At 46.9% G+C, this 15,761-nt stretch overlaps 1 protein-coding gene across 4 annotated transcripts in view; it reads left to right on the top strand.

Moving 5' to 3' along the window:
* The window catches only part of MCC (MCC regulator of Wnt signaling pathway), a 439,298-nt gene that overhangs the window by 349,010 nt on the left and 74,527 nt on the right, over positions 1 to 15,761 (top strand). For all 4 annotated transcript variants that reach the window (XM_060635191.3, XM_060635192.3, XM_060635194.3 and 1 more), the window contains one exon: positions 14,604 to 14,767. In XM_060635191.3, the coding sequence (XP_060491174.1) occupies positions 14,604 to 14,767 (164 nt within the window). The remainder of the gene's footprint in view (positions 1 to 14,603; positions 14,768 to 15,761) is intronic.

Below are 15,761 nucleotides of genomic sequence, written 5' to 3' on the forward strand. Positions count from 1 at the left end.
TGTGCTGACAGCTCAGAGCCTGGAGCCTGCTTCGGATTCTATGTCTCCCCCTCTGTCTGCCCCCTCCCCTGTTCACACTCTATGTCTCTCTGTCTCTTAATAATAAATAAACGTTAAAAAAACAAAAAGTATGAATCGGGGAGGCCAGCTAGGAAACCATTGCTAATGTCTCAATGGGCACAATTATCTCTAGGATCAGGGTGGTGGTAGTTGAGATCCAGAAAGGTATAAAACTGGCAAGATCTGCTGAAGGAATAGAAACAGGGGGTGAAAGGAGAAAGTGTGTGTATGGAGATGTTCTCTAAGTGTCTGGATTGTACAATGGACAGATGATGCTGCCAGTCGCCAACACGGGAGCACAGGAAAAAGAGCCAGGTGGTTTTGCTTCGAGTTTTGTTTGGTTTTCTTTTACTTGAGGGGATGGGAGTGTAGGGTGGAGGTCATATGTTTTGTGTGGGCATAAGTCTGTGGGTGTAGATGCTTCAGAAGGCAGCAGGTATACATAGGAAGCCAAGAGGAGAGGTCTAGGCTGAAGGAAAGCAGTTAGGAGACACTGGGTTATTGCAGATAGTTGCTGAAGCAGTGGGAGGCCATGCATAGAGCGAGGAGTACAGAGAACGGGAGCCTGGGCTTTGGGGGCCGCCAGCTGAAGAGGAGACTCTATAGAGCTCCTGGCAGGGGCATGCCTCTCATCATTTTAGTCTCAGTTTAAATGCATCTCCTCTGAAAGCATCTCGTGAGCACCAGTCTGTGCAAGTTCCTGAGTTGACTCTTCGCTGCCCCACTAGTCTCCTTCTATTGAATTGAAATTTAAAAAAAAAAAAAAGTTTTTTTTATGTTTGTTTATTTTTGAGAGAGAGAGAGAAACAGAGTGTGAGCAGGGGAGGGGCAGAGAGAGAGAGGGAGACACAGAATCCGAAGCAGGCTCCAGGCTCTGAGCTGTCAGCACAGAGCCTCATGTGGGGCTTGAACTCATAGACGGTGAGATGACGAGCTGAGCCGAAGGCAGATGCTTAGCCGATCAAACCACCCAGGTGCCCTTCGAATTGAAATTTTAAATGATATATTTCTAGTTCTTTGCTTGACTGACTCTCCCACTAAACTCCACTGGGCAGAAGTATATTTAATCTACTAATAGAGTTCCAGAGCCCACCACCAGGCCTGGTACACGGTGTGTGTCCAGAGATACTTGCTGGAATGAACAAGTAAAACAGTCGGTGAGTCCATCAAGCAGTCGGCCAGCCAGAGGTGTAGGAAGGAAACGAGGAGAGCCATGTTTAGGAAGCCAGTGGGGCAGAGAGAACTCAAAAAGGAAGGAAGAGGTCAGCAGGACGGATTGCTCCTAATGCCAGCAAAGTCACTGAGAGCTGTAAACTGAAACCGATGTGACCTCAACAGAAAAGGAGTGAGGAGTGGAGACACCTTCTAGGTCCTCAAGCTCTTGGCTTCAGGCTGAAACTGCCTCTCTAAACTCACCTGAACCCATATCCCAGGCCTTAAGTTAGAACACACACAATCTCCTGGGACCATCCCAGCTGTGGGCTCAAGTCCTACGTGCTGCTCTATCAGCATCGGGGTCTCAAACCTTTGTGGTCCCAAGCTTCTGGACTCTGTCTTCCAGCCTTGGGAGTGGGACAGGTGCTGACGGCCAAGATGTTCCCATTCAAGCAAAGAGATGTGCCTATACTGATCCCTCCATTCATGTCTCTGAAAGTGTTTAATGAAATTAAATCAGTGCCCAATACTCCCAACAATGTTGCTTAAGCAAAGTGGGGGAGTGGGGGGATAAACCTGCCTGAGTGAACCGGGCATCTTTCTGGTGGGGCTTCTCGGGGCTCCTGATGGAGCATTCGATAGCTCAGGCTGTCTGCCCAGGAACCAGTATCTGCCTGTCTGCGCTATGAGCTGGCTTCGTTTTTCCAAGTCATTAATCTCAAATCCTTTCTTTCCATCCTTTTCCTATTACAAATATGTTTGTTATAGCCAGGGATCATACCTTTGCTGATGGGACTGAGCTCCCGGTGGAAAGGACCCTGTCGACGCAATGCCTGTATGTGTTCTCTGCCCACACAGGCGGCCCTTATTCATCTGTTGAATAACTCACTGGGTGCTGTGCAAGGGGGATATGAGTCACAGGATCTGCCCTCAGATCTCTGTACTCTCACACTTTGTTCTCTCATACCCAGAGTAACATCCCGATTCCTGACCATTGACAATAGGCCCCCACAGAGCTGAGCATCTCCTACCTCAGGCGGCCCCCTCCCTAACCATCCCTCATTTTCCCCCAGCTGTGGCCACACTGGCCTCCTTGCTGCCCCTCATGCCTGACCAGCTCATCTTGTCTCCCTGCTCCTTCTGCCTGGAGTGCTCCTTCCCAGAGCCAACCCTCGGCTTCCTGCGCATGGCTGCTGGCCAGCCCCAGTCAGAGGGCCCTGGTGGAGCACTGTGGCCTTCCCTCACCCTCACTGCCAGGTGCTGTCCTCCTTTTCTGGCTTCGTTTCTCCTCACAACACTTAGTGCTTCCTGGTGACACATTGTATGTGCATTTATTTCATTGTGCATTACCAGTGGTTACCAGTCCCTCACACTAGAATCTAGAATGCAGGCACCACGAGGGCAGGGACTTCCGCTGTCCTGTGTGCCAGTATAACAGTGCCCACACAGAGGAGGCCCCCAGTACTAAGTGTTAGGGAATGCCATCTTGGAGCTCACGGCTCTCCAGAGGATGCATGCAAGGAAACAGGGAATGACCAGCACTGAGGTAAGGGCCACAAGAGGAGGTGGACAGGGGCTCCTAGCAACACCCTTGGGCAAGAGCATCGGAAAATACATCCCAGAGGTCACATCTAGCAGAACTTGGGGGACAGGCGGGAGCGATGCAGGTAAAGAGCAGGAGGCAGGGGGAGAGCCTAGGAGGCAGAGGGCTGGCACCTGCCGGGTCCCTGAGGAGGGCAGGCACAGGGACATCAAGGAGGAGGAGTGCATCAGGGCTTCTGCAGAGTGCCGCCCCTGTGTGCGTTCATCGGAACTGGACAGCTGCCTCTTCTTACTCCTTTGCCATTTTCCAATTAAGTGGCTTCAAGAGGGGAAAAAGCTTCCATATATAAACACCGTTATAGGAAATCATTAAAAAGCAGCCATTTCATTATGGTTGCTATATTTGCAAACCTGCATTAGCAACCCAGAGGTTTTCTTGAGCCGGATTTTATAGGCAGAGTTTGCTGCAGTATATTCACCAGTCTTCATTCAAGATAGCAGGAGTTAAGTCCAATCTGCTCCCTTCATCAGAAGCACTTTTCTTGTTTTCAGACCCCACCCATCAGAGCCAGGCTGCCCAGTCAGTGAGCTGGCTCCTAGGTGGTGTCCTCGGGCCCTAAAGGAGTAAACCAGCAATTTAGAAAGTGCTTCGACACACCTAACCAGTCCTGTGAAGGAGACAGATCCCAGCAGTGTCACACGGCATCTTAAAATAAATTGCTTTACCTCTGTTCAAACCTGGTCACACAGTTGTTTGGAAAATAAAGGTAATTAAGTACACAAAGACAAGGTAGGAATTACGGCTTGGGAATTTTATTCCCTCAATTTGGCAAAGAGCTCTAGTTAGGGAGAGGCTGGCTAGAACAGATAACGTGTTTTGCTCACTTTGTGTTGAGCATTTACATGCATCTTCATGTTTAATCTTCAGCCTTGAAAGGAGGCCCTGTAAATCTCCTCATCTGTAAAATTGGGCTAACAGAGTTCAGAGGGGGTGAGTCATTTGTCCAAGGCCACACAGCTAAGCAGTTGTTACTGTTGTTGGCACCCGTGTTTCTGTAGATGGCTTTGCTCTTACGTGCCTCTGCCTAGATCGTGAAACGTGCCTACGGTTAGTGTGCACTTAACTGCGATCCTTTGAGGTCTCTAGTGCTGATGGGGGAATTTAGGGAGCAGCTGTGTGATCACAGCACCTGGCTTCGTAGCAGAGTGTTTGTTGTTAATAGAGATTTTGCAGACCTCCATCTTAGAAACAACACTTTTAGGCCAAACGATTCTGGCTCTTGCCATAGAGCAGAACACAGATGTGTGTGCATGTTCGTGCGTGTGTGGCACACTCTCCAGCAGGCTGCTCTCCCAGCTCTGCTAATGGAACAGCAGAGCTCATCTGGAGCAATTGTTTGTAAAACAAAATCCTTGATCCAGTGGACCTTTGCACAGCCTGCGTTGGGTTCTGCTCCTTATTTTGAGATCTCTTCTGTTTTAGGTGAGAAATTCTTCTTTTCTGGGATCTAGCAATGCCCAACTATTCTACCCTTAGGGATGAAAGGAAGCATATGATACCTTGTTTGCTGGTGGGATCATTTAGATAGAGATTTCCTCCTTATGTGTAGTTTTTGGAGGACAACCAAGGAAGAATTCACACATGAAACCTGGCTCTTTGGCACAGCTGTGACTATGAAATATGTTTAACGTTAAAGCCAGATTTTCCCGGCTTAATGGCCGATGAGGCTTAATGGCTTCAGGAAAAATGTTCCAAAGTGTCAAGCAGCCACTCCCAATGAGGAGAAAGGGGGGTCGGGGCAGGGAAAGGCAGCCCTGCCTCCTCCAAAAACGATTTCTGTAGGGTTGGAGAGAAGTGTTGACAAAGGCAAGGGAGCCTGTCTGGAGAAAATTTGCATGTTATTAGCAATGAGGGTGACTAGAATGGATCCTGCAGCAAAAAATGTTTGACAGTCAAATCACTTATAACCTGATTATGGAGCTTTGAGGAACCAGGCCACAGGTTGGAAAGGTTAGATGGGACTGAAAATAGCATCTTGAGTAGTTGATGGAATAGGCTAAGTCTTTTGTTGCCTTTTTGTTTTTCCTTCTCCTCACTTTAACTGGGCAGCTACATTTCCCCTAAGCCGTGCACAGTGTTGGTCATCCCTGACAACCAAGCCTAGAGGAGACTCTGAAGTTCTGAACATTGACTCACTTGGGGATTCTTTGAGGTGGCTGTGTGCTTTCTCCATGGGATCCGAGCCTGGTCAAATAAGACCTGTCTGCGAATGTCAACAGGGCAGAGTGACTGAGGAGTGCATCTGAAATCATTCTGGAACTTTCCTTACAGGAATCAAGCTTGAAAGCAGGCAGGGTCACTGCTCTACTTCAGTTTATGTGACTTGAGTACAATTTGAGGGAAATGTTTCAAATAGTTTTTTAGCCCCCGAAAAGACACTTTTCGAAAAGACTCTACCACATTCATTCGAAGCGAGTTTCCATAAATGTTGGGATTCAGGAACTCCTTTTATAATATAAGTTGTCTCAATTTTTTAAACGGGCTGTGTCTCTTCAGGTGAAATTGTTTTTTTGGTTGTTGGAAACGCATGACATGTTTTTCCTTAAAACCAGCATTATAAAGGAGTGTTCGCTTCCAAGACCAGCCTGTGAAAGTCTGCTTTAATCTGTAATGGGAATAAAGTACGGGACCCTCATCTGTGTTACTATAACTCGGACCAGCACTGTGGCCATTGTTCCTGGGAGAAAGGATTGTGTCAACCATATTTGGATGTCAGAGGCACATCTCCTCCCTTCTCCTGGAAGCTTTGGGAATTTTCCCATCCCTGCCACAGTGAGAGCCCCGGGGTCTGGGACTGGTACTGACAGCCTGCTCCGCACTGCCACTCTTGGCTCTCAAGGCTTGAGACGGGCCTGTCTGAAAAAGGCCCTTGAGCTGAAATGGAAGATCCAGGCACTGAGGAAGGACCATTTGGACCAGAGGTTAGTGAGCTTGGGGAGAGAGTGATCAGAGGTGATGTTGCAGAGAAACAAAGCGTGTTAAAACTGCAAAGTGACATTAGCAAAAATGAAAACAAATTCAGGCTGGTACGTTTGGGCTGAAATAGAAGTCCTGAAAGTACAGGGGCGCCTGGGTGGCTCGGTAGGTTGGGCATCCGACTTTGGCTCAGGTCATAATCTCACGGTTCATGGGTTCGAGCCTCGTGTCGGGCTCTGTGCTGACAGCTCGGAGCCTGGAGCCTGCTTTTGTATCTCCCTCTCTCTGCTCCTCCTCTGCTCATGCTCTGTCTCTGTCTCTCTCTCTCAAAAGTAAACATAAAAAAAAAAAAAGTCCTGAAAGTATAACTTGGTTTCTTTTGGGAAAAGAAACACATCCCTTCCAGCGAAGTTAGGACCCAGCTGGCGTGGTGGCTGGTGGCTCCCACCCTGACTCATGTCCGTGGTCTTGGGGGATAATTTGGGTGTGGCAGTGACACTTTCCAGAAAGCATTCTGGTTCTCGTAGCTGCACGGAGAAATCGAACATCACAGGGGTCCCTACATTAAATCTAGACTCAGTGTGTCCATGCTCTGTCATACCTTCTGGCCTTGAATGCTCAAGTATTTATTTCCCCCTCAACTTTTTATTTTGAAAAACTTCAAACTTACATAAACAGTAAAATGAACCCCTATAAACCCATTGCCTGTATTCACTAGCTGTTAATGTTATGCAATTTTTGTTATTTGATTTTTGCGCACATGCATGAATTTTTTTTCTGAGCTCTTTGAAAGTAAGTTGCAGACATCGTGCAACTCACTTCATGCCTCACCCTAAATATATCAGCACAAACCTCTTAAGAACGGGGAACTTCTCTTTTTTAACCATAGCACTTTTATCATACCCGAGAATTTTAACCCAGATGGAACGATATATATAGTCCATATTCAAATTTTCCCAAATGTACCATTAATGTCTTTTGTTGCTTTTGTTTAATCCAGGATCCAGTCAAGGCTCACACATGATATTTAGTTACTATATCTCTTTATGCTCCTTTAATCTAGAACAGGTCCCCCACCTTTCTTGTCTTTCATGACATTGACCTTTTTGAAGAGGCCAGGTTAGTAGCGTCTTAGTAGAGTCCCTCAATCTAGATGGTCTGATTGGTTTTTTTAGTGTTAGATTTGAGGTTAGCAGTTTTTGCAAGAATATACATGGGTGATGATGTGCCTTCACTACTACTGTGTTGCCACAGGAAGTTCATGATCATCAGTTTGTCCGTTAATGGCAATCTTGAGGGGCTTTTAAGCTATCACAACACTGTTCTTCTGAGTCTTCCTGTCTTCAGGAGACACAGGCCCTGTGCACATTACGCAGCGTGCAACCTTTATGGATACCGTCTTACTCCTTTCTTGCGGACCCTTCTGTTGTCTTCTGTTTCTTCCTTTTCTGTCTTGCTTTGTTCTGGTTTTGCTTATTCCTTGCTGCATGCTGTGTGAAGGGGACTGCTTACAAAGGAAAGCCACAGCCCTCCTGGTTTCAGCCTTAGAGCCACGACAGCAGCCGAACTGTTACATCCTTAGGAATTCACGTCTGGCCTGTTAGTGGAACGTCTAGGTCAGTGCTGAAAGAATCTGTAGCCCTTTGCTCCACTTGACTTGCCTTACAAGGCACAATGTATGCCCAGGCGAAACAGCAGTGGGGGGGATGTGTGCTGGCCCTTGGAAGGCCATGGGGGGTTATGATTGTGCCCTGGGCTGCTGCACCACACAGGTAAGGCCTTTGGACTGTTCACAGCAGGCCTTCCGATGCTTCTCTCTCTAAGACTTGCTCAAATTCACTGTGCCTAGCATCTGTAACTTGAGTGGACACATCCACCTTAGGGATCCACCCGATTGAAAGCTTTCTGCCTTTTTAACAGGGTGTGGTATGCCATGTGATAGGTCTTAGATTTGATGATTCTTTACCAGTGAGCCGACTAACAGAAACTGGATGCTTGTAAAAGTTGATTTACAAAAAAAGTCTTTCATTTCTTTTACACATTCAGCTCAGGTGGTCTTGTTCGAGCACTGCTCCATGCCCGCTGTTGTGAGTATCTGGGAACACAAGGACTAATAAACAGTCATTGGTCCCCAGGGCTGGACCTAGTAGGGTCGATATGTCCGTTAATAAGTAATTACAGAGAATGCGATGCCTCCAAGAAAGAAGTAAATACAAGACTATAGGTGGGTAGGGGGTAGGCAAAATGCATGAAGGGGGTGGGAGATATAGGCTTCCACTTTTGGAATGAAGGAGTCACAGGGATGAAAGGCACAGCACAGGGAATATAGTCAGTGGCATTATAATCGTGCTGTGTGGCCACACTTGTGAGCTACACTTGTAGCTACACTTGTGAGCACAGCGTAGTGTATAGACTTGTCCAGTTGCCACGCTCTACACCTGAAACTAATGTAATGTTGCGTGTCAACTACACTACAATTTAAAAAAATTTTAAGGAATAATTTTTTTTTTTAAGACCATGGGTAATCAGGGAAGGCATTCTAGAAAAAGGGTATTTCGAGGCAAAGCCTGAAAAACAGCTGCTAGGAAGAAGAGAGGGAGAAGCGTCCAAACAAAGCCAGCAGATGACCATTAACTCTGGAGCAGAAGCCCCAGGAGCGTGCGCTCTTGAAGCTGCAGCCGTGTTTTGGAGCAGAGCCGTTCTGGCAAAGGTGCACAGCTCAGAATCGGGCGGACCAGGGGAAGTGTTTCTAGTGTCTAATGTTTTATCAGGGTTAGGGCTTTTACAGGGGGTTCAAAAAAAACAGAGAACAGGCAGCCTTTGACACCTGATGCAAAATGAACTAACTCTGGGATAGTTTCTTGTATGGAACTCTAGGGCTAGGCTTCATTGATCCTGAGGAAGAAAGAAGAAAACTAGTGTGTGTGTTTAACCAAGCAAGAATGCTGGTCTGGGTTAGTTTTCATAGCCACGAACACCCTCTTACCCTCTTTCCCGATTCTCCCAGTACTTGGGTCTTCCCTCAGACAGCAACGTAAAAACCTAAGCCTCTGGGTTCTCATCGAAAGATGAACCTGAGCTCTCTTGTCTTCAGCTCCTCTCCGAAATCTAACTGGGAAAAGTTGTATCTAGAACTAACAGCAGAGGCAGGGCTGCAGACTGATGCGGGGGGTGGGGGGTGGGGGGTGGCACGTGGCAGGTGGGGTTCAGTGTGCGGCGGTGAGGGAAGCAGAGGAGCACCGTGGCCGTGCTGAGTCCAAAGTGGCCAGCTGCTGGCCACTCCACAGATGGTTGTCGTGTGAGGAGCCAGGCCCAGTATTGCCAGACCTGATTTTACAACAATAGCCATAAATTCTAATGACTTTCAAATGTTGACAATTAATTCAAAACTGTTTTCAAAAAAACCAAAAGGGCTGTGCCAGATACCAACCCCTTCTTGTCCAAACACAACACATCCTGGACTGCAGGTGGTTAGTTGCCTCCTCTGGCCAAAGGGAGATGCTCATTCCATTTATTCATCGGTGTCCTCTGTTTCATCTTTCCAGCAAATTAAACAACTAAAAGGCACAAAGCCAAGACTGTGTGAACTTACCCCTTCCCAGAATTCCCTTCACATTGTACTTTAATGGCCCACAGCTTAATTTTAATTGAAGGTTAGTGTAAGAAATCATGAAATTCGTCTGTGTTTAGAAGTGTGTCTGAGGAGACTGGCAGTCACATCGCTTTACAGCACATGTGAAGTCCCTTATACCTAAATTCTTTTAGCATTTGTTGCTAAGAACACATTGTCTCTCTTGTGAAACTGGCATGCTTCCTCCTTTCTGACAGGACATGTTTCATTTTTGCTCTGGCTGCCAGGAAGCTCAGGGCTAAGTGGAAGTGTCCGCCCCAACAGCTGTGTGAGTCTCCATTTGCATCCTCAGCCTTTCCCTGGTTCCGATTATTGTCCTTCCCCCTTACATGTGGTGTTTGCTACATGCTACTTCAGATTCTTCTTTGGAAAGATAAAAATAACCTCCATTAACTCCATTAACAGAATGTGTATTCGGTATGAAGGGCCTTTCCTCTTTGTCCTCTAGACAAGGGACCAAGCCATCACCTTGTGACATAAGGCACAGCACAGCCTGAGGTACTATAGCGAGTCTGCCTCAGTGGGGTCCTCATGCTGCTGTCCCATGACCAGCGTGCAGTTCAGTGGCAATAAGTACGTTCAGAGTTGTGTAACCCTCACCACCACCCATTTCCGGGACTTTGTCATCCTCTCAAACCGAAAGTGTGTATTGTCCCATTCCCCCCAGTCCCTGGTCACCTCTGTGCTTCTTTCTGCCTCTACTCTAGGCCTCTACTCTAGGCACCTCTTATAGGAGGAGTCCACTTGCCCTTTCCTAACTGGCTTACTTCACTTACTATAATGTTCTCGAGGCTCATCCGTGTTGTAGCATGTGTCCAAGTTTCCTTCCTCTCTAAGGCCGAATGACATTCTGTTTTGTATAGGCCACATTTTGTTGACCTGTTCGTTGGTCAGCGGACACTTGTGTTGCATCCACCTTTGACCATTGTGAATAAGGTTGCTATGAACATAGGCATACGAGGATCTCTTTGAGCCCTGTGTTCAATTCTTTAGAAACTGGATTGAGACATGGGATTGCTGGATGATAGGCTAGTTCTAGTTTTAATTTTTGAGGAACTGCCGTACTGTTCTTCACAGCAGTTGCGTCCTTTTATATTCCCACCAGCGGAGCACAAGGATTCTAATTTTCTCTCCACATCCTCGCCAACATGTGATTTTTCTCCGGTGGCTGTTTTAAATAGTGGCCAACCTGATGGGTGTGAGGTGATACCTTGTTGTGGCTTTGATTTGTAAATGAGGCACCTTTTGTTCAGTCTGGAATATTTGGTCCCTGTCTTATCCTGCTCCTCTGGTCCCTTAACTTAACAAGCAGTCCCTTCATCTCGCTCGCCTTTTGTAGAGACTCTCAGTGGCAGGAGCCAGATTACGCAGGGTACTGTAGGCCAGGAGAAGAGATGGAGAGTTTATTCCAAGTCAGTATCTAGAGGAATATACCACAGACTCAGAAAGATTACTCCACCCTGTATGGAACAGCCCCAGTGCTCAGGTGAATGGTAGTGAGTGACTCGTGCTATGGGGGGGGGGGGGGGGGTGGAGAATATCTGCTTCTGCCCGCCTAGCCACCTTGTCCTCCTAAACCGAACAATAGCAACAGACAGCCAAGTGTCCCCTGATTCATGTAAAGCCACAGTGCAGAGCTCTGCGGATAACAGGCAGGAGTGTGTGGCGTTCATCTTCCAACCTGTGCATTACACATTTGGCTTCCTAAGACCTGAGAAAGCATTTATAGCTCTCTTTGGCTTGAAGAGAAGATGCTCATCTGCTTTCAGTCTGTATGTTAAAGTACATCCCCTCCTCAGCTCTCCTGACTCTCCATGTTCCCTATGGTCACTTTCCCCACGATGCTGGTAGACGGCTGAGAGAAGGGACCGTGGCATTTTCTCGTACATCTGTGAGCCTCTCAGGGTTGAGGAGAGTCTCCTATTCATTTTTGTATCCTGTTTCTAGCTTGAGGCGGGGCTCAGCAACTGTTTGGTTAAGCAATAAGAAAGACGCACTGGCCAGATTTATATACCCTCCTCCCGTTCCCTATGACCCAATATCATTGGCATACAGCCTGGTTCCACCTCTCAGGTCCTGCCATGAGAGACCATCAGCAGATGCGTGATACCTTGCAACCACTGTATCAAGTGCAGCTGTGCTAGAGAAATCCGTATGGAATGGCTGAATAGCGGCGTCTTTATTCCTCATCCTACTTTTAAGCACTTAATAATACAAATCATGCAGGGGTGCCTGGGTGGCTCAGTTAGTTTAGCGTCTGACTTTGGCTCAGGTCATGATCTCGTGGCTCTTGAGTTCAAGCCCCGCATTGGACTCTGTGCTTACGGCCCAGAGCCTGGAGCCTGCTTCAGATTCTGTCTCTCTCCCTCTCTGCCCATTCCTACTCATGCTCTGTCTCTGTCTGTGTCTCTGTCTCTCTCTCTCAAAAATAAGTAAACATTTAGGGGCGCATGGGTGGCTCAGTCGGTTAAGCATCTGACTTTGGCTCAGGTCATGATCTTGCTGTCCGTGAGTTCGAGCCCCGCGTCAGGCTCTGTGCTGACAGCTCAGAGCCTGGAGCCTGCTTCGGATTCTGTGTCTCGCTCTCTCTCTCTCTGCCCCTCCCCTATTCACGCTCTATCTCTCTCTGTCTCAAAAATAAATAAACGTGAAAAAAAAATTTTTTTTAAATTTTTTTAAAAAAGAATAAGTAAACATTTAAAAAAGTTAAAAAAAAATAATACAAGTCACTTGGGAGTGTGTGTTACTCCATCACAGTGGAGCAGGAGCCCTGCACCTCGAGGTAAAAGATGATTTGGAGAAACTTCTCTGCTTATTACTTAGAATGAAGTGTGCTCCAGAGACAGTTCTTTTGGCATGCTCCGGACCTCCTGGCCTTGAGTTGGTGGTAGGCGCCTGTACTCCATCTCCAGAGAGCCTTCTACAGTGAGGAGTGCCTCTCAGTTGTCAGCAGCTCAGGGCATGGTCTGTGATGAGGACAAAAAGAGTAAGGTTGATAGAAAACATGATGCTACTGGCAGCCTGTGTTTGTAGTCTGTCTGTCTCTTAAATATATGATGTGAGGTTCATATTTGCCCACTTAAAACTAATTCTTGATCGCCTACACTATTCTTGTTGAAGAATAGTGATCTATTCTTGTTGATCTATTCTTGTTCTTCCATACTGGTGAGGAAGATCAAAGTTTCTTCTTTTCACATTTCAGTAGAGATAAGGTAAGAAACACCTAAGTCAGATCAGATAGTGGTAATTGGCATGAAGGAGATAGGATAATAGGGTAGGGACTGAGCTGGGAGAGGAGCTGGAACCCCAGGCTTTAGGTAGGGAAGAGGCTTGATGAGGAGGTGGCATTTGAACTAAGAACTGAGTAAGTGGAGACCTGGGTAGAAATCAGTCTTGGCAGAGGAAAAGGAAGTCCTGGAGCAGACAGGAGATTGGCATGCTCCAGGGATGGAGAGAAGGTCAGGAGTATGAATGGAGTGAGGGGGAAGGGAATTTGGGCAGATGAGGCAAGGACAGCGTTAGCGGTTCTCACGCTGGCTGCACGTGAGTGTGATCTGAAGAACTTTAAAAATGTTCCCAGTACCCAAGCCCCACCTCCAGAGACTGTGATTTAATTGGTCTGGGGTGGGGCCTGGACATTGGTAATTATAAAAGCTCTCCAGAAAATTCCATGGTGCAGCCTGGGTTGAGAACATCATCAGTCCTGATGATGCAGAGTCTCACAGACTCTGGTGAGGAGTTTGGACTTGCGTTGAATGACAGCAGGAAGCCGTTAGGTGGTCTGGGCTAGGGGAATAACAGCTGACTTATGTCCTTAAGAGGCTCACTTTGGCTGCAGTGTGGGGAGCGGAGGTTGGAGGTTGTTCAGGTGGTTCCATGGAGAAATCATGGTAGTTTGAACGGTGGTGATATCTGTGGAGATGGTAAGAGGAACTCACTTTGGGGATAAGCTTTGGCGGTTGCACTCACAAGATGGATTGGGTTCTGGACGTGAAGCAAAAAGAAGTGAAGCTTGCCTGAGAGTTAACCTGAGTAACAGAGTGGATGGTGATGCCCTTCCAGAGATGGGCAGGAACGGGTGGGAGAGGAGGGTGAATAATTGGGTCCGTTGGTTGGTGTGAAAGCCTCAGGCTGTCTTCTCTCTAGATTGAGGTAACTTGGAGATCCGGGCAGTCAAATGAGGTTGGCCAAAATATTCTGATAAAGCCCACTGAGTGTTTTGAAGTCTTCCAGAGGTAAACACCAAAAACAATGGACTGTTGTAGTGCATGTACTGAGGAAGGGGGTGGAGGATGGAGAAGAGAAACTGTAGACGTTGAGCTCCTTTCATGCAGGAGGCAGACTGGCTGTAGGGGAAGAATGTACCCTGAGAGGCTGCTTAGACCTAACACCTGTCTTGCAATAAGAAAAGAATCCAAGGTAACAGGTTATTTGGGTTTGGCTTTAAGGGGATTTTTTTTTCCCCAACAAAATTATCTTATAAAATATTTGTAGCTCACATTAAATTATAATTAACTTTTCTTCCCAAACCAGGCCCTAGGTGTCCAGCAATGAAAAGTAACCCATATTTTTAAGTCAGAATCAAATTATTGGAATTGTTTACAAGACCTTGACATGGAGAACAAAATGAACTTTATTAGAACAGTTTACTTTTCCCCTGATGGAAAAGGGGGTTAAATTGCAATGGTAGAACACGTTCAGTGGTCATATCAGAAAAAAAATCCTGATTATAAGCTCATTGAAGGCAAGGACTGTCTCTTAACAGTTTTTATTTTTTTAAATGCTTGGTGTCCCTGTTCACTCTGGTCCTTTTTGTTTTGTTTATTTAATAAAGTTATGAGATCTCAGCTGAAACTCTTTCTCAAGTCTGCTCATCTGAATGGATGAGGAGAAAGTTGACCGGAAGGCCTCTGAAGTCCCAACAGCCCCTTCTGGGACCCTTCTTCGTTCTTACCAAAGAATTTGAACATAGCTGTCTTCCAGGGAAAGACGAGAGCATTGAGCATGGCATGGCTATCTCGAAAATGGCCTACATAAGTTAAGGCTTTATGTTGGCTCTAAGCCTCAGAGGCAGTGCCAGCAGCCTGTAAGATGAGGCCACGTGGCATGAAAGTTGGAAATATGAAGCTCCGTTGCCATTCCATTTTACGTGACTGGGTCCCTCACGTAAGTGAAACAGAGAGCATTCGTTGTTGCCCACCTGCCTACTTAACTCCTTGCGTCCACATTTGCTCACAGATAATTGCAGTGACCTGAACTCGGAGCTGCAGAGAGTGCTGACGGGGCTGGAGAATGTTGTCTGCTGCAGGAAGAAGAGCAGCTGTGGCCTCTCCGTGGCTGAAGTGGACAGGCACATTGAGCAGCTCACCACGGCCAGCGAGCACTGTGACTTGGCCATCAAGGTACACCATCCCCACCCTTTGGCCGGCTCTTTGAGAGCATCCAAGGGAAATGGTCGCATCTTTCTCCCTTTTGAAGTGTGGTTTTTGCAAATATTTGTTAGGAATGAGTGTTTCTAAGAAAACCATACTATACATTGGAGCAGGGAGAAGTAGGAGTCCTATAAATTTTTGTTGGGTTGAGTCACATTAAAAAAAAAAAAAAAAAAGTCATGGGCGCCTGGGTGGCTCAGTCGGTTAAGTGTCGACTTCGGCTCAGGTCATGATCTCACGGTTTGTGAGTTCAAGCCCCTTATCGGGCTCTTTGCTATCAGCACAGAGTCTGCTTAGGATCCTCTGTCTCCCTCTCTCTCTGCCTCTCCCCCGTGCTCTCTCTCTCTCAAAAATAAATAAATGTTAGAAACAACTCATTATTTCAGCAAAGTCACTGGCTTTGCAGCAGAAATGATTTCCTGGGGCGCCTGGGTGGCTCAGTTGGGTAAGCGTCAGACTTGGGCTCAGGTCATGATCTCGTTGTTTGTGAGTTCGAGCCCTGTGTTGGGCTCTGTGCTGTCAGCTCAGATCCTAGAGCCTGCTTAGGATTCTGTGTCTCCCTTTCTCTCTGCCCCACCCCTGCTCAGTCTCTGTCTCTCTCAAAAAAAAAAAAAAAAAAAAAAAGCGGGGAGGGGGGGTGGATTTCCTTGAAAACTCTTAGACTGCTAGTATTGAACCACATCATTTTACTATGGCCCATCATGTAGCACTTGCAAGTTGTAGGATTAACTTGGAAGTTTTATTTCAGCTTTAAGGCTCCTAGAATATTATTTCAGAAGTTACCCATTCATGGTGCTAATTTAGGGTCTGAATGAGTCCTCTATCCTGAGCATGCTAGGCTAGGTGTCAGCCATGCCTGTCACAGCCGTCCGTCTTCCTGCTTAGGAAGCACCAGTGGAAGGTGCTGCATCTGCACAAACTCCTCATGAGCGATGGGAACTCCAGGTCCTGTTGTTACTGGGCT

This window comes from Panthera onca, chromosome A1 (assembly GCF_046562875.1).
Source record: "Panthera onca isolate mPanOnc1 chromosome A1, mPanOnc1 haplotype 2, whole genome shotgun sequence".
NCBI classification, from domain to species: Eukaryota; Metazoa; Chordata; class Mammalia; order Carnivora; family Felidae; genus Panthera; species Panthera onca.